Raw genomic sequence first — 25,245 nt, 5'->3', positions numbered from 1 at the left:
TCCAGCTGTGCCCAGCTGCGCCCCGCGCGCTGCCCGCCGCCGCAGCCCCGCGGCGCCCCCTGGCGGCCCCGGTGCCTCCCGCGCCCCCCCGTCCCCGTCCCCCCCCCCCCCCCCCCCGCCGGTCCGTGCCTCTGCCCTTCCCTTTCTGCCCCTGGCAGCGCTGGGCCATTGTCCCCCCGCCCGCGCGCGGCCGTTGTTCCGAAGGGGCCAAGCGGCTTCGTGGGGGCGTCTGGTTGTGGGCCGGCGGGCAGAGCACGAGGACGGCGCTTACCCGTGGGGTTCGGGCAGGAGGAACCACAGTCAGTCCTGTCCCCCACCCCAAAAGAGAACAGAGCCGTTCACAGGCGTCAGAGAGGGTTCCGTAGTTTGTATAAAACTGGTTAATGTGAAGCAAGAAAAAAAAAAATGAACCCAACAATTTTACATGTTACCCAAAGATTGTGAAATCGATTCGAAAAGGGAGTGGTTCCGAATTCTTGGACCTGAATTTTTCCCTTACCTAGCATACATCTAGAATAACTCATGTCTCTGAAAACCAAATCCTACCTACCTCTGGTTGAAGTTTCACATCGTGGGTCCCATCCTTCACGTGCTGCCGACATGGGCTTCTTCCACAGCCGAACTGGGGAGGCTTCCAAGGGAGAGGGAAAGTCAGGTTTCCCTGAGACTCCGCGTGTCTGGGCAAAGGTGTGTCTGTGCACACACGCTCTCCCAGCTGCAAAACCCCTTCTCCCCTGTCCCTGCCCGGGACCGGCTACACAGAGCAGAAAGTCCCCAGCAGGATCAGTCCCGTTGCGTGGGCACCTCTAGCCTTCAGCACAGGAACCTCTAACAAGTTTTATTCATGGAAAGACCCGATTTAGGCAACCAAAGATGCCGTGACAGCATCCAATCCTCCCGCCACCCACCGTGAAAGGGCACAGATGCGTCCACATTCAACAGGTGCACGCGGGGACAGGCGAGACGCAGTGTCGCGTCCCAGTCATTCGTTTGCTGCCCCACTCCTGCCCGCGCAGGGGATAGGTCTTGCCACCCACCAAGCCGGCAGCACCAGGCTGCCCTTCCCCAGCACCCCACTGGCACCCTTCACCTTTCATTCAGAGGGCTGAAAGACAGAAACAGGATAAAACTAGTCAGCCCCGCCAGTGCTGAGCGCGTGGGGCCGGAGGCACCAGGGTGTTCCCAAGGACGGGTCCCCAGAGGAGGCCCCAGGGCAGGGATGGGCAGGACACCTGACCGCTGCAGCACGGGGTCTGGCCTCCCCCAGCAGCCTCCCCCATGTCCACGCGCGCCCATCTCCTCCACGCTGGTGGGACGCACACAACCGGCGCAAGGAGGACGATGAGCAGTTTGTGGGGTCAGGCCTCCCATGGGTTCATGTCAAGGCTGCTGCTAGCTGTGAGCATTTTTTTAATGTATTTATCTCCCATCAGCTTCCTGACAGGCTGTTTTGGGGGGGGGGAATGGGCAGAAAGAGGGCAAATGGTGCTGGGGAGACTTCAGCTCTGCAGCTGTGCTGAGTCCCAGCAAGAGCCCTGGGGGACACGGGGTGGTGGGTGCCCACGGGATGGGGCGGAGGGGCAGCCTGTTTGCCGTCATCCCCTGACTGCACAGGAGCAGTCCCAGTCCATGGACAGAAATGGCTTTGCAGCTAGAGAGGGAAAAGGCTGGGAAGAACACCCGAAGCGAGCTGGCAGCAGGGTTTAACCCCTTCCTCCAGGCAGGCAGAGGTCCTGGGAGGCCCTCCAGGCAATGGGGGAGGCAGGCTGGATTAAATCCTTGTCTTTCACCTGGGCTGGAGTCCAGCCCCAAAATAGTAGTCCAAAAACAAGATCACATGAGAGGAAAAAAATAGCAAGGCAAAGGATTATCCATACTTCCTTGTCCTATGTGGGTGCAGAGCAGCAGCCTGCGCTGCCAGCCACGGTGCCACTTCGGTCCCTGTGCACCGCGGTGCCCGCCGGCCGATGCCAGCTTTTGCCTGGGATCTGGCACAGCCCCGATGCCTGCGCCCATCTGAGGGACGCTGCCTTCCTCTGGAGCCACCGGTGAGTTGTGCGAGGGCGTGCGGGTGTGGGCGTGCGTCGTTCCAGGAGCTGCCTGGCCCCCGGGGAGCGGGACGAGGGGCAGGGTGACCCCAGGCAGCTCCTGCCTGCACGGGGGCAGGTCAGCAGCGTTGCCTCCCAGGTGCCCCCACGGTGCTGCTGCCCACGCTGCTGCCCCCACCGCCCGGCCCCGTGCACCCCAACCTGGCAGGTGAGCGTCTCCTCCAGCATCCCCCAGTGCCCCCCTGGTCCTGGCATCCTGGTGGAGCCGCAGCCTTGCAGGAGCTTCACTACCCCTTGCCAGTTGGTCTGCACCGCGCGTTCCTGGTTCCCGAACGCCTTGGCCGAGTTTGCAGGCTTGGCCGGGTGTGTGTCGCTGGGGGAACAACTGGGGTTTCCTTTTCCTCTCTCCGGGCTCGGAGGCAGGGAGCTGGCAGGGAGGCAGAGGGGGGACTTTCCACTTCAGTGTTGTTCCCAGCCTATACTGGGCTGAGCAGCACTTTCTGAGCCGCTTCAGCAGTACAGCTCCAAGGAGAGGGATAAAACCAAAGCCTGGGACCTGGGGGGATCTTGTGGGTCTCATTTTAAACCAGACTTGCAGGAAGTTGGGGCAGCGTGTGCTGGGGCTCAGCTGCCTGCACAGGCGCTGCCTGCGTACGGCTGGGTGCCAGGCAGGCAGAAGCACCTACTGCTTCCTCCGGCAGAAAGTGGCTTTATGGTTAATTATTCACTGTGCTTCCAAACAACCCCAAGAGGTATATATTATTTATGGGACCCGCAGCCGAGGAGGCCAGTGGACGTTCGAGGCAGCAAGGTGAGGAGGTTCCTCACCTCAGGCAGGAGCAGGAGCCAACCGTCAAAAGCCATCTCAAGAGCCTGGGAAATAACACGAGCGTCGGCTGCAACGGGAACCCAGGCAGGGCTGAGCTGGGAGGGCAGGAGGAGGCAGAGCTGGCTGCGAAGGCGGTGACCCCATCCCCGCCAGCTCTCGGTACAGACCAGCATGGCAGCAGGGACCAGGGACCACTGTGGCACCGTCAGCATCTGGGCTGTGGCCAAGGCGCTTCTCAGCGCAGGGACTTTCTGCTCGTCTCTCCAGTGACCAGCGCAGGAGCCTGCTGCTGAAGCGAGTGCTTGCTCTGCGTTTGTGTGGCGCTGCCGACTGTTGGCTCCGTCCCGGGGACGGCTGCCTTCAGGACGGGCAGAAAGCACACGACACTAAATTTGGCAGGATGACGTCAGTGGCGTCCCATGCCCCACACGGCGTTAGAGCTGCCAATTCCGACCACACCAGGGGTGTAAGGAGTCAGGCGAGTGGTGGGGAGGGCTGGGGGCGTGGGGAGGGGGTGCAGACTCCCTGCAGCTCCGAAACAAAGGGGGTGTTCCTTCGTGTGAGAAGATGGAGCAGCGTTTAATAATATTCCTTATATCCCAGCAACCCCCATGCCTTTCATCCAGGAAAGCTCAAGCCAAAGCCAGGGTCGCTCTTTTTTGAGCTCGAGAAATGTTTGGGTGTATCTTTCTTATTTTTTCTATTTTCAACATGTGGCTGAAATGGCAGGAGGAAATCTTGTGTGGGGTTGTTCAAACTAAAAGGAAAAAAGGAATATTGACATGCTAGGAAGGCCCAGCATCCACCTGTGCTGGTGGATGCACTGGGAGCCGTCCCCACTAGCTGCTGGTAACTGCAGTCAACTAGAATATGTTTTTATCAAAACATCTGGGCTCAGTATTCTTTCAGTCCGGACTGCCTGTGCAGATATACAAGCTCCATGTGAGCCAGGACTAAAAGCCTATTCTAAGCGAGCCTTAGATAACACAGCTTAAACACCACATCAAAGCACTCGTGGAGGCAGGCCAAGCTGTGAAGTCATCCCATTCGCTTCTTTAATACTGCAGCCAGCTAACACGCAGCAACCCGGGGCCTCTGCATGCCGCATAGCCTACACCTTGCGAGCCCACTGCTGCACCCCATGAGCTCACCGCTGCACCCCATGAGCCCGCCGCTGGCTCCCCGGCAAGGCCGAGGCCCCGGCGCAGAGCGCTGCTGCAGAGCTGCCATGGGCACCAGGCACGAGCTCCCGCGAGGCGCCTCGTCCTTGGGGAGACGGAGCCGCATTTTATCAGGCTGACAGCGCTCTCGAGAGCGCTTCGGCTTTTAAGGCCAAGCTCTCGCCAGCCCCAAGCACGGCGCCAGTGTTAACGCAGACGTGCCCGGTGCAGCCCTGCCACAGCCGCCGGCCCGAGCCCCTTCTCTCCGGCTGCCCCAAGGGAGGGCAGAGACCCCCGACCCCGCTGCCGGGAACCTGGTTTGGGCAAGGGGCTTTATTGCCTTCCCGGGGAGGGCACTGAAATGCGCAGTGCTTGCCCAAACCAGCAAGGACCGCGGGGATGGGAATGAGCAAAGAGAGTGGAAGGAACACTGCTTTTTGTTGGGTTTGTTTCTCTGATCCTGCTGCGCCGCAGGCCGCTGTTCCCTTGGCAATGGGAGGCTCAAGACCAGCCCCCGCCCGCTGGGTTGACCCAGTGGTCCAGGCAGCGCAGGCAGCGCAGGCAGCGCAGGCAGCACAGGCAGCGCAGGCAGTGCAGGCAGCGCAGGCAGTGCAGGCAGCACGGGCAGCTGCCCAGAAGCAGCCGGCAGCCGCCCGCCCGCAGCAGGTGACCGGCCCCGCTCCCTTCGCGGCCGAGCGGCGCGGCGGGGGGTGGATGCGATCGAGCATCGCCGCCCCCTTCCCCCCCCCGGCATCCTCCTGCCGCCGCTCCGGCCGCCGAGAGGCAGCTTGTCATCTGCATCGCTCTTTCTTCTTTTTTTTTTTTTTTTTTAAATTTATTTTATCCCTTTTCTCCCCTCGCTCGACACCGGGAGGACCGGCAGGACCGCGGAGCCGGCGGTAGGTGCCGGGGCCGCTGCGGGGAGCGGGGGGGGGGGTGCGGCGGAGCCGCGCAGCCCGGGGGATGCGAGCGGCGGCGGGGCTGAGCCGGCCGGGCTGCCCACGCGTGCTCGGCGAGCCCCACGGATCCCCACAGCATGCTCGTACACCCGCGGGGCCGGAGCGAGGGGCCAGAGAGGGGTGTGGGGCGGGCAGAGGCGGGGGGAGAGGGGGCAGGTTCCCCCTCCGGGGGTAGATTTAGGATTTCAGGGGGGCTGCTCCCCACCCGACTCGGCCAAAAACCCCAAATCCTGCAAGTGGCTGCAGACCGCTGCCCCCGGGAGAGAGGAAGGGTTCGGAAACCGGGAGTATCAATACTGCAAATTAACCTAAAGCTTTGGGCAGAAGCCCGGATCAGAATTTGAATTGGAATATAGAAAACATTTTAAATTGCAAAACACAGTATTTGGACCATTAAAAAAACCCAAACAAACAAATAGGAAGTTTGTTGAAGTGACACAGCACTATAAAATTGTTCATTTTTGATGCAAAACTAAAAACTTTCCTAAAAAAAAAAAAAGTCCTTGGGCCTACCCTAGCCAGACACCCAAGTCCTACTGAGAAATATTTTTTACTTGCATAAGATTTTGTAAGTTCAGGTCTTACTAGAATTAAATTGTGCGTAGCCAACCTCTGCTCCCTCTGACCGTCTGCTGCCCAAAGGGGTAAGTGCTGAGCATCGCCACCTCCTCCAGCTCTGGAGCCACGGCTCCCCGGGTCGTTCCAGGTCCCAGCAGCATTTGGGATGGGTGGTTTCGGTTGGGGCCATCCAAGGCAGCAGGGAGGGGTCAGGATCAGGCTGGAAAATGCTGTTTGGGGAGGTAAGAAGAAAATGAGGAAGAGCAGTGATCGAACCAGGCAAGATGGAAGCAAAGTGGGACAAATTCCTTTTGTACAATTTGCTCGGTTTCCTGGCTGGACACCCCGTGACACCCCGCTCCGTGCCTGTGCTGTTTGCACAGACGCACCCCGAGCCGGCTCAGCACCCCGTGTCAGGCACGCGCCCCTTGCCTCACCCAGGGGCTTCGGAGGCTGAGCACTGGGTGCAACCCACGGGGCCCAGGGTGCCGCTGCCATGTGGGTGGCACGTCCGAAGGTGCCTCGGGGTCTCATGCACGAGCTGCCGCCCCCAGCCCTGCCCATCGCTCAGAGGCACCGGTGCCCCAGCACACCCTGCCAGCCCTGTTGGCAGCCCCCTGGATGGCTGCTGGGGCTGTCACGGTGACAGCATCACCTTGCCAGTGCCCTGCTCCCGGGTTTGCTCCCAGCTCCTGCACACGAGCATCCCAGCATCGCTCCTGTCCCCACTGGCTCCCAGACCCAACGCACCGGCTGGGAGATGGGCAGCTAACGATGGTAACAGGGAGCCCAGGCACCTCTCAACCCCTGCGGCAATCGCTTGGAGAGTGCGTGAGCCGTACGGGAAGATCTGCACAAACAGGGGTCTAAAGTTTAATCGGTTCCTAAGGGCAGGACTGGGCTCGGTGGCGATAAGGCAGCACAATGACCAATTGTTCTCCCTGCAACGCTGGGCCAGCCCCACTTCCTCCGGCCACCACAGCGGCCGCTCTGAGCACTCAGGATGCGCAGGAACACGCACTTTGGATTAGAGAGAGTTTGGGTCCACCAAGGTCTCCAGCCAGACCCAGAGCTTTGCAAGCCCTTTGGATAAACTTTCCTTCCCAGCTCCACCCCAGCCCAGGGGATAGACTTTCCCTCCCAAGCTCCCCAAATGACTTTGGCCTTCCTCCCACTCCTGAGACCTTGATCTTCCTCCCAACCACGGCAGCTCATCATGCAGCTGGCTACAGCTCCTTCCATTTTATTCCCCGTCAGCTGCAAGGCTTGGCTCCTGCCTGCTGCTCCTCAAGCCGAAGCCCTGCGGTGCCCAGGACCCCTGTCCTCCAGCACAGGGTCGATGGAGAGCTGTTCCATCTCCCTGTGTCTGCTTTGTCAGGGGTTTCCCCTCCGCTAAATGGCACGAACAAGCCAAGACGCTGAGGGAGGCGGAAGGGGAGCGGCAGGGACGCGTGGCCCGGGGGAGAAGCGGGGGCTCGGCCGTGCACAGCACCTGCGCCCACCCAGCCGGGGCAATTAGAGCTTGCGGCAATTTGTCTTTACATTCGGCATCTTTGGTTTGGCTTAGATAGCAGTTAGCAGCTCAGAGCATAGTTGTAATGAGGAGTTAGAGCTAAGTCACAAGGCCCGTAAGGATAATAGCTGCGGCGGTTTTATTTCAGTCTCTCTCCTCTTATTTCAGTGTGCTTCCAATGATGCACTCATAGATGAGACCAAAACCAGAATTTCAGGCACCTTCATAAACATTTGTTTTCTTTTTTTGACACCAAGTCAAAAATTAAAAAAAAAATAACAGCACTTAGCACTGAGAAAGGACCTTTCCCACTTCTCTGCACTCCCACCTTTTCCTCCCCACCGGGGCTGCAGCTACCGCTTGCAGGGAAGATTCCCGGGGTCGTTTTGGAAGCGCCACTGCCCCTTCCCTGCAGAAATCAGCCTTCTTTCAGCTGGGTGCAGTTTTCACCAGCTCCTAGGTGCTGGATGTGGTCCTTAATTAGCTCAGGAACCCAACCAAACCACAAATGCTTCCATCCATTGCTCAGCCAGCCCACATTTGCGTGAGCCACAGTCTGGGGGAGGAGGATTTTTAGGAGACATTGCAATCCTGAGCCACAAGCACACACATTTCAACAGGAAATAAGCCTCGCTTTAGGGTACTAATTAGAGAAAGAAAGTTGTAACTTTTCAATGAGGAAGCAATCACTGATTTTTATTTTAATGGTGTAATAATTGCTAGCTGGTGATTGAGTCAGTCTGGATCTCGTGCTGCCTGTGGATCCCAGGCCGGCGGCGGGAGGCTCTGCCTTTGCAGCACCATGTCTGCTTGGGGCACCCACAACCACCCTCAGGACAAGGTTTGCTGTGGGTGCTGCTCGGGAGGGTGCCGTGGCAGCCGCACACCCCCTCAGCATCCCGTGCAGTGAACCCCCTCGCCTGCGCTGCACCACCCTCCCCTCGGCTCTGCACACCCACGGGGACGGGGGGGTTATTTCTTACTCACTGTGTCGGCACTGGTCAGTCCTGGCTCTTCCCCTTGAATCTTCTTTTGTCTGCAAGTATTTGCCTCAATTTGCCAGAGCCCGTCCATTTTCAGGCACTCGGCAAAGGCTTCGAGGACTGGCGTGTGCCTGAGGAGGGTGACTGGTGGTGCACACATCCTGGGGTGCAGCTGTAACGTCCCATGTCCCACGTCCCGTGTCCCATGCCCCGCAGGCTGCCAGGCTGTGGTTGCCACCCGGCAGCGCGCTCAGTTACGCAGGAGAGACCCTCTTGGGGCCGGCTGACCCACTCCACGAGCGCTGGGGAGGCAGGTCCCAGTGGGACGGCAACAGCCCCTGCCCATCACTCCCAGCTCTCCTAATAAACGTCTGATGATGATTTAGGTGGAGGAGGAGGGGTGAAGAGGCACTTTCTCCATCACCCACAGCTTCAAAATGAACTGCAAGCACTCCTTTAAGAGACAAATAAACCATGTGCTTTTTTTTTTTTTCCCCACCTTAACAGAACAGTGGACTTGTGCACACTGGTACAATTCAGATAGCCTTTCCTAAGCCCAAATTTCTTGAGCTTCTGACCCTCAAACACTCCTTGGACTCGCCAATTCCCAAACTCCTGGTGTCACCTGCAGCAGCAGCAGCAGCAAACGCCACCCACAGCCAGTGCAAACCTCTGCTGCGCTCAGGGTGCCAGGGATGGCAGAGCCCTGGGCTTGTGTCTGGGAAGGGGACGGTTGTCACCCCCCTGGGAGCAGCGGAGAACAAGCAGCTCCGTCAGCAGGAGCACGGCACGGAGGAGCGGTGCAGGGTGCAGGGTGCAGGGTGCAGGGTGCAGGGTGCAGGGCACGGCTGGTTGCAGCCACCTCCCTGCACGCTGCCTCGGGGCTGCTGGCTGGCGGGTGAGGGGGCTGCGGAAATAAATGCATGGGAGCACACGCACGTTACAGAAACTCCTATTAGCTTTTGGCTTCTGCTTAGCAGGAAATAAGATTATCAAACGAGAGCTGCTGCCTCGTGGAGCCTGGCGCCGTTTCAGTGTGCAATCTATCACGAGAGGCCGTGGGAGCGGGGAAGAGCTGCAGGAAGGTGCAGGGAAGGTGGCTGGCGATGCCCTGACCCCTGGCAGCACTGGAGATCCTGGGGCAGCTCCCATCAGAGTGGGGGTGTCAGCCTCGCCCCGTATTGTTTAAACACCCGTTTGGGCTAATTGCACAGTGACCTCTGAAAATACAGCCAGGTCTGCCTTCATCTAGCTTCTCAGCTGCAGGAGCAGCACCTTCCTCTCCAGAGCCGCAGGAATGCCGGATGCAGGGATGCCAAGTGCATTCACCCGTTGCCTTAAACAACCCACTTTGATCCTTAATTTCATAACCCCCAGAATCACAGGAGTTTAGAGGAGCTGGATGTACCCATCTCTAAACTGGGGTTCAGAAATAAGAGGTTGCAAGGAGAAAGCGGAGAAAGATGAGCATTAACAACCAAACCTATCACCAGCTAGAGATAAATTCCCAGAAGGCAAAGCCTGCCCATCACCGGGATCCCTCCAAGCACATCCTGCCCCAGCGCAGGCGCAGCCGGCGGGGAGAGTCCCGGCCACCAGGAATTTGCAATCGGAGTAGTCCCAAGGGACGCATTCTCCACCTTTCCCAAGCAGGGTGCCAGCAGAAAGCCAACGTGAGGGGCAGCGGGCATGGCCCCGAGCACGGGCAGAGCTGCAGGGTGGAGGTTCAGGGCTTTTCTGCCAGACAGCCCCGGGCCTGAATGTTTTCAGATGAACCACCAGAAACACGCTGAAAAGTGACACGTGCTGGGGGATATTCACCCATGCAGCTGAGAGAGACCACAGCCAGGGCCTCGAGACACACGTTAGCACTTGCATTGTATCCTACAAACCCTAGGATAAACATTCCCTAAAAGAGAATACATATTCCAGGGAGGTGCCCGGTGAAGCCTGTCCTGACCCTCGCAGGCTGCTCTGGCACGGCTGGCGCTGGGCCCCGCTGCATCGCCCCTTGAACGCGGCGGGCAATGGCTGGTGATGGGGGGGTGTTTATAGAAATCCTGTAATACATTTTCTGCCACTGCAGAACTGTAAGAGATTATCGTTTGGGCTGGAGGCCTGGCTGGGTTTGTCTTTCAAATGGTTCACAATAGAAATGCCTTTGCAGAAGAATTTGTTGAAAACCAGTTCAGCGAGAGGGACTATTGCTTTGTCATGGTATCTCTGCCCTGGCACGTTGTGTGGCCCTCGTGAACGCAGTAATCCTCCCTCGCTCTCCCCATTTGTTAAAGAAGAAAGATGCCTGACTCAGTATTTCTCAGTAATGGCAGTTACTATTTTTTGCCTTGTTTCCAACATCAGTGTCTGTTGTTTTAATGCTGTTGGAGAACAAAAGCAGACGCTGGGTCCTCGCAGAGCAGTTGCAGAAGCAATCAGTGACTTGCAGATTTTACATGCTCTAAGTGCCGTAAGGTGTTTGACACGGCGGGGTGGCACTGCCCTCCCGAGGGACGGGGACTCGCGCTTCGTGCCTGGGTGGGAGGCAGCAAAGGATTTAAACCAGGGGAGGAGGCAGAGGTAGGTCTGCAGGGTACCCAGCATCAGAAGGTAACAAAACGCTGGCCGCCACAAGCCCTTCTTTTCTTTCTAAAAGCTTGCTCACACTCAAAGTAAAACAGCATAACAAAAAAACTTCATCTTTCCCAGCTGCTAAACATGATGGATAAAGGCTAACACAGGCCCTCAAAGAGTGCCATGGCTAATATTTATAAATTGCTTTGAAGAATAGCTAATACACAGCCAGTCCTAAATACTATTCTATTAACCCCAGCACAGCATCTTAACATGCATCCGTGGTCCAGCTTAAAGCCTAACCTTTGTTTTAATAAGGTAACAAACCCCACTCTTCGGGGTCTTAACCTACTCAAAAGTGAATTCAGAAAAGCCCCCTTTCCCCTCCTGTTTGTGCTTTCCCAAACTCCCGGGTCTGACCCTTCCCAGGATGAGACAGAGGCACTTTAAGAGGAACGAAATCACGCCGGAACACTGCATCCTCCAGAGCAGTGCCAGCGGGGAAAGAAAGATAAAAATGAGAGGGAAGCAGAGGGGGAAAACAGCGATTAAAGTGATCTGGTGACCAAAATAACGCTGCACGCAGGGTCATTTACTGATGTGAAAAAGGCAACTATCCAGAAAGTTGGAAACCTGAGGAGCAGAGAAGGAGATCCATCACCCAGGGCGAGAGAGCCTGGAGCTCCCAGCGGCCGTGGGGCCACGGCTCCACCACCCCGTGCCGGGCTGTGAAGCACAGGGCACTAATTACTGTCACTGAGCAATTACCATCTGCCTCCTTCAAGCCCAGGTGGAAAAGCTGCCACGCTGTGCACAGCACAGCTCCCTGCCGCCGCTCACCCTCGCAGCCCGTGGGTCTGGCCTGAGAGCAGCAAACCCTCCCGGCTGCACGCCTCTGCTGCATAACGCCCGGCTGGAAAAATCACGCAAAGCTGCTCCGACCTGCTCCCTCGCACAGCCCCCCTGCGGCTGCAGAGCCCCTCCCCGGGGTGCCTGCTGCCTGTGTACCCCCTTACTGGGGTGCGTTCCCCCTTACTGGGGTGCCTGCTGCCCCTGCATCCCAAACCCGCTCCCTTGCCCAGGGAAAGCCCGTGGGGCGAGCAGGCTGCCTGGGCATGGACCGAGCAGACATCTCGCAGGCAGCATTTCCAAGTCCGAGGCATCTGAGCCTGACAGCTAACCCTGAGAACAAAGATTAGAAAAAAAGGCAGAAAAGGGCTTTCTGCACGAAGTGTTTTGCAGGGTGCAGGAGCCAGGCTGGCTGCTGTGCCCAGGGTACCGGCCCCAGCCCTGGCCCCACACCACCGACTCACAGGGTGACATCCAAAACCCTTTTGTCCCCTTCAGACTCATTCCTGGAGTGGTGGTGTCCTCTCCGAGTCATCCTCCCAAAGTTTTGCACTTTACCCACAACAGTCTAGACACACAGTTCATAAATGACTCATGACTTGCTTGTGCTCACAAAGTCTGTCCTTACTCCTGGCTCTTACTTTAGACCTGCGCTTCAAGAGTCGAAATCCGGGCATCAGCCTTGACCTCAGATCTTTTTTCCCCACATCTCTGGAGTTAGTAAATCCGCCTGTCCCACCTCCAGACGAGCCCCCAGCACTCGCCCGTGCAGGGACCTCATTTCTGCAGAGAGTCTGAGCTCGCCATCAGTGCCTCCTAGAGCAGCTCTCACCACTGCCCTTTGCAAGCCACCACCACAGCCCATGGCTGGGCAGCTTCTCCTCCAGAGATGTCCTCAGGCATCCCCAGCACTGCTCAGGGACAAGCTCCTGGTGCCCAGTGCTGCCCATGCCCTTCCTCGTCAAGCTCACACCTCCTCCTCCTCCTCCACCCCTGTGTCCCCTCTGCACGGACAGGGTGGCAGGGCCAAGCACAGTCTCCCCCTGGCACTGCCAGACAGTGCTCCCGTACCCCACCAGGGCCCTGCGAGAGGCACCGACCCCCCCGAGGTGGAGCCAGCCCCGGCCATGGCCCACGCAAGGTGCACAGTCGCCCTTACGGGTGCAGCTCCCACCCAGCATCCCCAGCCCAGGGTCTGCAGGCAGGCAGGGAGCTTGCCCAGCCCCCAAGCCAACCTTTGGGGCACAGTCACCCTCACTTGCCCAGGGCAGCCCCCCGAATCGCACGCTGCGCCTGTCCAGTCTGTGTTTGGGTCACAGAGAGCCAGAGCTGGAGCCCTGAGCCAGTTGTTTCACTCTCATCCCAAGCGCTGCCCGGGCGGACAGGAGGGGGAGATCTTTACCGTGACAAACCCAGGCTGTGCAGCAGCAGAGGAACTCCAGGGCCAAGCTGTGCACTCGTACCAGAGACACTCTGCGTGCCCTACGGCCCCCTGAAAATTATGCCGATCGCTGGAGCTCCGCGCTGGACGACCTGGCTGCTTTCTGCACATCTCCCCTGCCACACGCTGCGTGGGAAGGTCACGGACACGCGGCCCTGGGCACAGGTGACCTTCTGCATCCCTGCACATCCAAGCAGGAGATGGACCACCCTGTCCCCTCCACGCGTTTCCAACCCCCCCCGCAGACCTTGCGCAGGGCCGTTCCCGTTCCCGTGGCCTGGCAGCTCCCCAAAGCTGCCCTGCCTTTCACCCACTCCGATTATTTTTTTCCCCAGAGAAGTCACTGGCTAATTCTCTAACAGCTGCACATCCTCACAGGGCATGTTTATGAAATACAAAAGAATACTACTCAATTGGGTACATTTTCCACTGGAATTTCCATCTCCCTTTATACTTGAGTTTAAATTGCAGGTCAAATCTTGGACATAAAATACAAGTATTTCACATCAAGTAAAACACCCTCCCTTCCCCTTCCTTAATACTCCCTTTGCTGCAGAGTGTTCTAAAAAGCTTCCGCCTGATGGGAAGAGTTTACTAACTCCTAAACTGTCACTCGGGGTTTTGCAGCTGACACCTAACCCAGTGCGGATGCGATCCTCTGCGGGTGCACATGCGTGGGTGCACATGCGTGGGTGCACATGCGTGGGTGCACATGCGTGGGTGCACATGCATGGGTGCACATGCGTGGGTGCCACCCAAGCCCCAGCGAGAGGTGCAGGCAGTTGGGGGATGCTCAGTCACTCCCTGGGGACCCCGCACCCCAGCGCGGGGGCTGAACGTGTGGCTCCTGAGGAAGAACAAGATAAAAAGCCATTGGGGTTGCGGCCATGGCATCCCTGTTCCCAAACCGTGGAGCTGGCGCAGGGTGGTTCAGTCCCATCGCCCGAGCCCGGCTGCGTCCGTCGCCCCTCTCCAGGCTGCTGCTGCGTGCCCGGGGCTGCTGAGAGGGGCGGCTCTGCCTCAGGGCTCGCTGACCGGCTCCTGCTGACCGGGGTGGGCAGCTGGCAGCATCACGCGTTTTGGGGACGTTATTGTGCGCGAGCGCAGTTTGGATCAGCCCTTTTCTGCCCACGTAGCGCTGGGAATAGGGGATGTTTGTGCCCTTGACCAGCCAGGTTTCAAAGGGGAAAGCTGCATGTACTGGGGTGCATTTGCGTCATTTTTAAAACTTCGTCCAAGCTAGGCCAAGCGTCTGATGAATTGCACTGGGATGGAGACACTCCATAAACATGTAAAACATTAACATCAGCATCCAAAGTCCCCACAAGACCCGTGTCCCTGCAGCCTGCTCCTGGCACTCTGGTTATCGCGGGGCTCTGAACACCCAGGCTCTGAACACCACGGGAGCTGCCAGGTTGCCTTTTTTTGCCTCCAAGTTTTTTGGTTTGGTTTGGGGTTTTTTCCCCTTAGATAATCCGGGGCATCTTTCTGCCTCCTGTCATCACTAGCATCCTCAGCTGCATCCCTGTGGGTCAGCCTGACCCCACAGCCTTCCCCTAAACCAGCTGTGGAAACACTGGGCACGACAAACATCCCCGTGTCTCTAGACCGCCCGCTCGGGAGCTGGAAATAAACAGCGTGGGTGTCACCTCCACTCTGCAAAGCGCTCTGCTACAGCAGCTGAGCTTCACCAGGTAGTTAAAATTGCAGACTTCTCTCCTCCGACGTGCTTTTTATGGTGGTTTGTTGTTTACGGAGATGAGAAAGGGTAGAAGAGCCTTCAAAAAAAAAATCCCCTTGTTTCTGAGGGTACTGTTATGGAAACCCGTGGCAGCGTCCGAGGCAGGGCACTGTTTTCCTTGGAGCGGTGCAGGAGCGGCTGCCTGCTCCTGCCCGCTGACACACAGCCTGCGGTCGTGCTGCCTTCTTCACAGATGTCACGGCAAGGACCAAATTGGTGCCCACCTCTTCACGGATGCAGGTGCCTCGGTATACCCCCGTCTGGGACAGCGGGGACCAGAATTAGGGCTGAATCTTCTACCAAGGTCTGGCACGTCCCGGCAGGTGATTCATGCTCCTTTCTAGGCTGGAAATGGGGATGACAGAGGGACAGCCCAGAGTCCGTGGGCCTCCAGAGCCACCCACTGCCTTCAACTGAGAACCCCCCAATTTTTGTCTCAAGTTCACGGGTCAAAGAAGCGACTTGTCTGGCTCTACAGACAGCAAGAGGTGGAGATGCACAGCTTCTCTCACTAGTTTACTCCAGTGGCTAGTTACCCATGGCTAATTATTCTGGGGTTTTTTGCTGACTGTCTCATCTGCACTTAACAAGATTCAGCTTCGAGCTCACCTTGCACTGATCTTTCATTTGAAACTCTCCTTGCATGCTCTTATGCACTGCAGTTTCACGCTGTAAGGCGGTTTCTCCAGCCCTAAAGTCATGCAGATAAGAAAATTATTATTTATTGGAGGGTTTTCCTGGTAATAGCAATTATTATCTCAATCTTTTGTTGCACTGTTAAGTTATTAAGCAACAGTGTGCACAGGAAAACACAGCCCAAGCTATTTATTCAGGCAGCTCAGAGAAAAAAAAACAACAGGCATTAGCATCCATAGCTACTAAATGCTAAATTTAAAATAAGATATGGAGCAGCAGGATTAAGAACAGAATTCTTCCAGCCAGTTTTTCTTAGAACTTAACAAGACAAGCTATATAGTCCTTATACAACTATTTCAGAATGAACGTAATTAACTCCCTGCACATTTTCAGCATAGTAAATCACTGCTGAGCTTATGGTGAACCCAGAAACCAAGTGATTTTCCTTGGAACAAGCAAGACTGAGACTATGCCGGAGGAAGTTTGATTTCTGAGTGATGATACGTCTACCGATGGTTAACCACGAGGAGGGATGTGGGGTTTCACTTGGCCTGGAGATGAAACCCACAGTTCCAGCATCCTCTGCTTCTTTGGGGAAGGACATGGTATAAAGTCTGAACCCAAACTCAAAACCCAGTTTTGAAGCCTGAGCCAGCCCTTGATTGAGCTTGGCCACCTTCAGCAGGCCAGCAGCAGGAAGTGTTGCGTCTGACACCACGTGGAAATTCCTGCTTTTCGCTCCTAATTCGAGCCTCACACCTTATTAGCAACAGCGCACTGAGATTTCGGACCCGTCTGAGTGCTGAGAGACTGGCGAGGGCTGGAGGCTGACAGAGGGTGAGCAAGAGGAGCAGTGACCAGGCACGGCCCCGAAACGGGGCCATCTGCACGGAGGTTTGGCTGGGGGTGGGACCAGGGGGCTCGGACGGGACGCGGTGCAACGGGAGAAGCAGAGCAGCCCCTTGGCGTAAGAGCATTGCGTAGAGTGGAATTTTGGGGCTAAGTCTGCCGTGTGGCGTCAGCCGCTGGTTTTAGCGGGCAGAGGTGGCCTGCAAACAGCGCAGCTCCTCGCCGCAAGCAGCCACGCGTCTGCGTCTCCCATAGCGAAATGCTCCAAGAGGCAGAGAGACGGGAGGAGAACTGGAGAAAAGCACCCGTAACCAGGGCAGGAAAACAAAAGCCGTGAGAAGCCTGCCTGTGGCCAGGAGCAGCAGCGGCCGGCGCTGCCGTCTGACTGTCCGTCCGTCCATCCGTCCGTGGGCGCGCGGGGCAGGAGCCGGCGGCCGCGGGGCAGCCACACCTGCAGCGTGAGCCCAGACAGCCTGGGCGCTCCCGCTTTGTGGTCTGACATTTTGCCCGGTGTCCTGCATGGACACCGGGGGCGGGTGCCGGGGGGGACGGTGACGTTTGCAAGCCGGGTGAGGTGTCACCCAGCCCAACCTCCCTGTCTGCCGGGAACCAGGCAGCGGGTCCTGAGCAGGGTGTGGATGAGGTTCCCGCTGCAGGGACCCTCTGGCCCAGGGGCTGCCGAGCAGGAGCCGAGGGGGGGAGATGCCACTTTATCCCTCTCATCGCCACGCCGGGGCACGCCGAGTGCCCCCTGCCCAGAAAAGTTTCCTGTGTCGCCACAAAACATTTCAACCTGCAACAAGCAATTAGGTTTTATGGCATCCCTTGTGGTTTCCACTCCCTCCAGACACTTTTCCCCTGGGAAGCAAAACACACGCAGACCCACGGAGGAGAGGCGCTCACCACCCTGCAATTAAACACCTGCTGCCCGGCGGCAAATGCCCAAAACCAAGGTACCTGCGCTCGTCGTGTCCTCCCTGCGTCCTCAGCAGCCCAGAGCCATCCTCCTTGGGTGCCAGAGATGAGACCACAAGAACTGTGTAACTCATGGCACATGTTAGTGGCTGCTCCCGGCTGTTCCCATGTGTCGGCACGTCTCGGTCCACACGAGCGAGGCGCTGGGAGGCAGCGCTGCAGCGAAGCACGGCAGAAGGCAGGATGCTTTGCGTTGGTCTCAGCGTGAGCCTGCGAGGGGGAAAGGGCACTTGTAAAAGGCCGGCAGCACGCACCGTCTCCTGGAGGGAAGGAAAAGCCCTCGGCATTACTCTGCTAATTGCCTTTTGTAATTAGGATGCCTGTTGCAGTGCTAGTGGGGCAGCAGTGCCAGAGGTGCCCACAGCGAATCCCCTGGGATGGGGGAGCGAACGGCGGGTGCAGCTGGGCCCTGGGCCGCTCCCGGCTGTCACCCGGCACAGCGGCCACGGCCACGGCCCTTGCTCAGACCCTGGTCCTGGGGAAGAGCTGCCACTCCAGTGCAAAGCATCCGCCTGCCCTGGACAGACCGGCCTCGCCACTGAACGCTCTGAAGGGTGCTTTAAAATAACGATGATTTCTCTGCCCAGGGAGGGAGGCAGCAGCCAGGTGCCGGGCAGGGCAGCAGCCACCACCCCGGGCTCCCCCCGATAATCGGGCAATTGCATCATCCCTCACTGCAAAGCCCAAAGGTGTCCCCTTGGACGCTCTGGGTGCAACACATCTTCCGCCCCATCCTTCGCTGGAGAGACTGAGCTTTTGCAATTCTCTGTCCAGTGTGTTTTTTCCATAGAGCAGGTCCCACGCATCTGGCTTGCTCTGGGAGTCAGTGCTTAAATCCCCCACACGAGGCAACGGGACTTGCTTCTGCAGCCAGCGTTGCTCATGTACGTGTCCATGATCTTGGTCTGAACCCAAGACAGGCCACATGGGGCAAGACCCTCCTGGCGAAGCTCCTGCTCTTGAGCTGGATCAACTCCTGGAGCTGGAACTGTAATTAAGTTAATCACCAGATTGCAAAAGAGTGTGGGTGGGGAGGTGGGAGAGGCTGGAAGATAATTAGAAAGCAGCTCATCACCTAGTTTTCCTGTCTCCCCACGGATGCCACCAGTTCGGTGTGATGTTGCACTGGACATCCCAGCTTAAAGAAGCAGCTGGGATGTCCCATCCTCAAAGCCACGCAGAAATCACGCCTGGGTTTGAAGCAAAACGTCCAGCTGTTGGCAGGCTCAGCCGGGCTCTGCGCAGGGACGTCCTCACCCCCGTGCTTCTGCCCCCGAGACACGCACACGTCCCCTCTGCTGTGCCGAAAGATGAGAGCGGAGCAAAACCAGGGCTGGGATGGCGTAAAACGGGCAAACCCAGCCTCAGCGGCCTCGTGTCTGTCGGCACGGTGCGGAGGCAGCCTCGGGTGCGCAGGGCTCCTCGCCGGGGTCGGGGTGCTGCCACAGCGTCCGTCAGGGTCTGCCGGGGTGCGGGGGGAGCTGGGGGAAGGGGACCTGCCCCCCGAACACGCTTCCCAAGGCTGGCAGTGGCCCAGCGGTACAGGGATTCCCCGAGGGCAGCCCGAGTGCTACAGGATTTTCTCTCTTCACCTGGAGCCAGACACCCTTCTCTAGTGCTGTCAGGTATTTTTAAACACCGACTGCCTTCGGGGGAGCACAGGGACGGGTTAACCCCTGCCGCAGTTGGGAAGTGGGAACCCCCTGTCCCTTCCTCCTGGGCAGGATGCAAGCTTTTCTTAACCTGTCCTTACCGTGGTGCTCCGGGTGGTTATCAGCAGCCTTTTTTTGGCAAAGAACTCACTCTTGCCCTTCCTGATACTCAGTAAATTGCTGAAAGTTTCACATTTACGCTCCTATTTGTTTTACCTAACACAAATCCAGTGTGACCTAACTGGAATGAGTGACTGTGTTTTCTGGTGGAGAGCAGGAGATGATGACAGCAGGCATTAGTTAAATGAATTTCTACAGTTTTGGTCACGCTTTATACCACATATTCCACTTAGAAAGGGTAAAACCTGACTGATAAATATTTCATTAAGCAGTTAATCATATTGCTAGAGATAAAAATCACCTTGCCATAAACACTGACTAGAAACAAGCCAATGCTTTCTGCTGACAAGCACAAAATGATCTACTACATATTTCTCATATGCTTTGCCTAATCATTTATTAAGTCCTTCTAAGAGGATCTGTAGTCCAAGGAATTCAAGCCGTGCCTCGCGCTGCCAGCCCTTCGAAGGGAAGGCAGCCCTTGCAGGCTGCCGCTGCTGACCACAGAGCTGCTGTGCTGCAGCTCCTGGAGCAACCAGGGCACGAGGAGACCTCTTGCTGATCTCTAATCCTTTCCTGCGTGAGGAAATCCATCCCACGCCATGGATCTCTAAAACTTATGATGAATAAAATCCCTGTTTTTGCACGAGATGTTTACTCTGCACGCTCGGGCAGTTCTCAGATCGCCCCAAAGCCGACCCTCAGCGGTGCTGAGCACGGTGTGCTTCAGGAACCCCTCGGGACAGGCAAGGGAGGGAGGAGAGCCAGAGCCTGAGTTCCTTAAAAATATTCTACCTGTTGTAACTGCTTTCCATTCCCATACGTAGCGTCTGAACTGCCTGGGAAGCGACTGCTCTGTCCCGGTGGCTGCAGTCAGAAGCGGGAATGGGAAATGAGCCCATCGGGAGGCGATGCTGCCTGATCACAGCTGAGTCACTCACCCTGGAATAAATATCATTTCTGCTTTAATGGAGAAAATAACACTTTCCAAAGTGAAACCAACTGCAGTGTTTCCACTGAACTCACCAGAGCCCGATTCAGGAGACACTGATCTCATTAACCAAAGTCCGACGAAACCTTAAAAGACTCCTGGGTTTCGCTGGCTTCTCGCCCGGTCAGAGTTTTCTGTATGATCTTTATCTGATCATCTAAATGACAATTGTTATTAGCTGCAGTTTTCATCAACGTGTCCACGCCTGTTCTGAAAGGGTGCTTAACAGACACTAGCCACAACATTTCTTTCCCAGCCTATACAAAGCATTGTATCCAAAGCCAAGGACAACGTTAATGTATTTGAGTCAACCTCCATTCCTGTTTTAACCCGTGGTAGGTGAGATATTTCTGGTTTCCTCCGTGTAGTAGCCAGGTATTTTATACTTAAGGGAAAAAAATAAAAATAGGCTCACCGTAGCTGGTCACCTCACAGCTTCAGGGACAGCCTGTGGGACAGAGGCACAATTTGGGCATCGGAGGTTGCGACGAAGCCGTGCTGACAATCCAGCGTGCTGAGCCGCACAAACCACGCTGGGGTCCACCGGCCTCTCGTGCAACGTGCTTTCGTGAGCACACACAAAAATACCCTTGAAGCCACAAACAGCCCGGTCTGAGTGTGGGGGCAGTCCCCCGAGTTGCCCAAGTCTCACCCACATCGCTTTTGTAATGCGAGCAAAGGGGAGAACAGTGCTGTCCAGTGAAGTCTGCATTGATTTTACAGTGGGAAGGAAAAAGGACCTCACTCCTTTTCCATGGCCCCCAGCATGGACTGTTACTTCAGAGCTCACACAGAGTTCGCTCGTTACTGGCAACATAACCGGTCCTCGATGTTCGGATTCAGATGCTTGCAGAGTTTGGGATTTCACATCAAAGCCACTGGTTTGGCTGCTGCAGCAGCAGCGGTCGGTGATAAAGTTTGGAACTAAACCCAAACTTCTCAGAATTTCACAGCTATTCCGTTCCCGTGCCGGGCTCATCTGTCCTCGCTGCTGCAAGGAGCATGCACGCTGCAGTGCTCCAGCCACCAAAGTTCAGCAGGACCCGGTTAAAGTTAATGTTCAGGTTTAACTCTCTGTTAAGTCCTTTTTTTTCTTCAGAAAGCTATTTCTGATCTTTTGGGGTTCTGACATCTCCTTCCACAGCCCAGGAGGAAGAGCCCAGTGCCACCGGGGTGCTGGCAGGACCCTCTGCTCCCTGCGCCCGCAGACGGAGCTGGGGCCACCCCAGAGAAGATGCCCTGGGTCCAGCTCCCGGCGATGCTGCCATTCATTCTCAGCGGTGGTTTTCTCTTGGGCAACACAGCACGGGAAAGCTCGGGGAGTGGAGTGGATGAGCATGTTATGCAGGGGTGGGAGGAAAGAGGAGAGCCAGGAACCCAGCTGGTCTTGGACAAACACTCTCCAACTCAGGCTCCAGCTTACTGTCCTGGTGCGACCAGCCGTGTCAGCTGCCGTCCCCCTCTTACAGCAATCTCCTCTTGGAATATTTTCCTTTCTCCATTGGGCACCAAATAACCGCTGGAGTGTGGTGTCTCTCAGCTTAGCATCTTGGAGAGAGTTTTCTGTTCCGCTTTGAGCTATTTAATCATTTTGTTGGGCTTCTACCCAAAATAATAAGGCCCTTTATGTTGTCTTTGGGTCAGGTTCTCTCTCTCACTCATGCTTTTTAATTCCCATAAAATCCTAACGTGTTCCTGCCAAAAGTATAATAGTAGGGCCATGAGTGGTGGTGTGTGTAGAGTACTGACTCCACGGTCATAAAAGTATGAGAACAGCAACAGTATTTAGCAAGGAGAGACAATGGGAGTGGAAAATAACGTTCATATGTTCATTCAGCTTCTCTTGTGCAGTCAAAGGCAGCTGGTGAGCACTGAACGCATTCTAAAATTAGCAAAAAAACTTGAAGGAAACATGTGAAAATGAAATGCTCTGTTAAAGCTATCTGTGGATGCCCTTGAATGCGCAGCCCTTCAGGTGACCAAGGGGACCATCCCAGCCGGCCCCTCGCTCGCGCTGCCTGCAGCCTAAGCTTGCTGAGATCCTCATCTGAGGATCTTTAGGCTTTGGGATATTTGTTTTTCACTTCTATCCATCATCAACCCAGGAGACTTCTGAGTGCCTTTTACCCTCAGATGAAGGCTCAAGAAAAGCTTTAGTTCCAGTAAATTACACAACACCGCTGATTTTGATTAACGCTCAGTAAAGCACCAAAGCCTCATGTACCACGATGAACGACTAGAAGGCTTTTGTTCAGAGAAAGCCTGGCAGACAGTTGGCGTTAAACACTGAACTACTATAAGTATGATCTTTTGACAGAAAAATAAATGTTGGGACCAGACACTCTGAGAAGTACCTAATTTCAGCTGCCTGACAACTGCGTTCGTTAAAAAAGAATTTCGAAGCTATACTTAGCTAGTCCATCAGCTGCCTTGGAAAGCCACCAGGACCATAAAGTTCCTCCTGAGCTCTCGTGGGTTGCTTCATCACCTCATTGCAGGATACCGGCATTAGCCCATGTTATCACTTGCAGAAATTACCCAAAACTCCTCAAAACCTGGTTTGTGCCGAATGGGGGATCTGTGAAACTTGGCAACTTCCAAACGCGCAGAGTCTGAAGGCGCCGGCGCTGAGACGGACTCGGCTTCTGTGCGATTCAGGAGCAAGGGCATCAGCAGAGGCGGTTGTAAAACCTGGTTGGACTCCCTGGGAAAAAGCTGATACTTTGGGCTTTGCAAATAGCGCCAGAGCAAAAGGGAGCTCTGGGGAGATGTGCAGCACGGGCAGAAACTGGCTGGGAGATGGTTTTCAAACCCGGATAAGAACCAAACCAGCCCCCAGTGCAAAACAGCATGCAGCTGAGGAAGCACTGGGCTGGTGAAGTAACACTTGGTAGGCGTTGGTCCAGAAAACGTGACTTACCAAACAAGATCGAAATGGTTCCAGAGAAAAGGCAGTGAGGAAAAGTTTAAAATAGTATGTCCCTGCATTTTGACTCCGTGTTCAGCTGTTGTATTAGCGATCCAATACCTCCATCTGCAGCTAAACACAGACTGAGGGTCAGGAGGAAAGAGAAGCTGTTGTGAACCAACAGCTACCAGAAGGAACTGGGGCCTGGGATGACAGGGAACATTTTTGCCTTTATGGTTGTGTTTTCCTCTCCTAGGAAATCTCTTTGTTCTGATAGAGACCCCAAGGGGACATGTCTGAGAGAAAGGGATGAAGCCTACGTACCAAGCAAAGCTGGTTGAAATGGCTGGCTGTGTTTGCAGCAGTAGCGATGAAGTCTTTCTTTCCAAGGTTCAGCTTTTAGCAGTCCAACTTCCATACTTCTGCAGGCTTTTGGGATCCGCTTGAAGGAATAGCTTCCCCTCCTTGCAGCTGCATTTGCAAATTTACATACTTAAGAGCTTACAGCCGAATGTTTAGAGATGACATGTATACGTGTGTGTGCGCGCACGTGTACATTGCCAAGAGTTGCAATCCTTAATATCTCCCAGGTCACTCTTTAAGCACCATGGCAAACTCGCGCAGTATGATACCGAGTCCATCCTAATGTACCAGTAGCACAACTCCATACTAAATAGACATTTTTACAATCTATAAATATATATAAACAGTAACTATATAATACTTCCCATAATAAAGCTATGGGAATACATCACAATTAATTTCCTATTTATACCGTGCCCCGTCTTTTGCTGTTCATAAATCCACTTCTCTACAAGCACTGCAGAACTTTGCATATGAAAGACAGCCTATTCATGGGAGATTTTAAATGTGGTTTCTAGGCCAGAAACATTCAGATAAATGTGGATATACCCGGAATACGTGCGGGACTCACACCCGCCACGGCACCTCCGGATCCCACGGCCACGGCTGCAATGGCAGTTCTCACCCTCCAACATTCACAGCGTCTTTCTCTTAGCAGTCTGATGATGCTTTCAGGTTTTGGCACAGCGTCTGCTTAAACACGGGTCATGACCACACTGTATTGCAAAGTGAGGTTCCAATACATCTCCGTGCATTCCCCCAGTCCCCCGGGAGAGCAGGGGAGCCCCAGGGGAAGGAGCACCCTCACGACATGGTGCGTGTTGCTCCTGGGCGGCTGGTAGTGCCCCATGCCCAGTTACACCCTTCTGCATCAGCCAGAGCTTTGCCTTTCCCTGTTCACCACTTTTATTGAGATGCAAAGGTGCACAATCATGGTATAATGCAGACTCAAAGTTCCTTTTTTCCATATGCTCTCAATCCCCTGCTAACCGCCCAGGCGGTGAAAGCTCCTCTCCCACAATATCTAACTTTTGTTCTGATCTTTAGCAGGCGTGCGCCTTGCCAGGTAAGATGCAGAGTGCCAAGGTATGAAGCAATATTTGCTATCTGGCGTGCAGTACGTGTTGCAATACCTAGTCATAATTGCGTTTGAAAGTTATAATAGTGGAGAGAGTTATTAACCTGGGCTCCCTTCCTGCCTCTTGTGGGTTTCAATCAGACGCTGAGTGTTTTTCAAACTGTTTTTTTTGAGTGTATAATTTTAGTACGTACGTCAATAGAAAGCAGAAAGAAAACAGAATTTACTATGATAAAATTAAAAGGAAAGAGTCCCTACCACCCAGCTACACCCAGCGAGGAGACCACCACCACCCCCCCACCTCCCACGCTGGAGCAGCATCACCTTTCGGGCTGTGCCGCTGCCAGAGGTGTGAATCGCCTGCCCCGCAGCCAGCCCGGGTACCGGCCGGGGACCACCGGGCTCCCTCCCCTCCCTTTAAAAGCCTGGCAGCAACGGCGTGTGCCAAGCACTCGGTGCCGCCGCTCCTGCCATACCCCACCGCATCTCTTGCAGCCCGGCCGCCGGGAGAGGCTGAGAGATGGCCGAAGGGGAAATCACGACCTTCACCGCCCTGACCGAAAAGTTCAACCTTCCCCTGGGGAACTACAAGAAACCCAAACTCCTGTACTGCAGCAATGGGGGCCACTTCCTCCGGATCCTCCCAGACGGCAAAGTGGATGGGACCAGGGACCGAAGCGACCAGCACAGTAAGCAAACCCGACGGGGCTTCTTGGCACTCCTCCTTGCTCCTAGGATTTTATCGGCCAGGAAGGGGGGAGCTGGGGAAGACGGGCTCTATATGGAGCTCTCTGTCCTCCTGGTGGCAACACACCTTCCAGGAGTCAGCACACGCGCCAAACACACCTAAAGCCTGTACGCAGAGCCTGGGGCGGCACAGTATGTACGCCAGTTCACATCTGCAGAAGCGTTACATCTGAAACTGGTCATCAGCTTAATCGCAGGCAGGCAGACCGTACAGGACCGAAGTGCTAATTGCAGCACGGCTGGCTTATGCGGCAAGCTGGCAGCTGGGAAAAAA

At 55.7% G+C, this 25,245-nt stretch overlaps 1 protein-coding gene and 1 long non-coding RNA gene across 7 annotated transcripts in view; one reads left to right on the top strand and one right to left on the bottom strand.

Moving 5' to 3' along the window:
* The first annotated feature begins 1,275 nt into the window (after window positions 1–1,275).
* Window positions 1,276–25,245, top strand: part of FGF1 (fibroblast growth factor 1) — a 30,824-nt gene continuing 6,854 nt past the window's right edge. For 2 of the 6 annotated variants that reach the window (XM_075766791.1, XM_075766786.1), the window contains exons 1-4: window positions 1,276–1,398; window positions 1,901–2,048; window positions 4,912–4,936; window positions 24,720–24,913. In XM_075766791.1, the coding sequence (XP_075622906.1) occupies window positions 24,745–24,913 (169 nt within the window). In that variant the 5' untranslated portion in view covers window positions 1,276–1,398; window positions 1,901–2,048; window positions 4,912–4,936; window positions 24,720–24,744. Of the gene's footprint in view, window positions 1,399–1,900; window positions 2,049–4,575; window positions 4,622–4,665; window positions 4,937–24,719; window positions 24,914–25,245 lie in introns of those variants that run through there. The other 4 variants (XM_075766790.1, XM_075766785.1, XM_075766789.1 and 1 more) reach the window with 3 other exon arrangements.
* On the bottom strand, window positions 5,297–24,726 carry LOC142603884 (uncharacterized). The gene is made up of 3 exons (XR_012837788.1): window positions 23,696–24,726; window positions 17,095–17,322; window positions 5,297–5,784 (listed from the first exon to the last, which is right to left on the bottom strand). It is a non-coding gene; the product is annotated as an uncharacterized LOC142603884 (long non-coding RNA).

The sequence above is a fragment of the Balearica regulorum genome, chromosome 14 (genome assembly GCF_011004875.1).
Source record: "Balearica regulorum gibbericeps isolate bBalReg1 chromosome 14, bBalReg1.pri, whole genome shotgun sequence".
NCBI classification, from domain to species: Eukaryota; Metazoa; Chordata; class Aves; order Gruiformes; family Gruidae; genus Balearica; species Balearica regulorum.
This window is presented reverse-complemented; position numbering and strand designations above follow the sequence as displayed.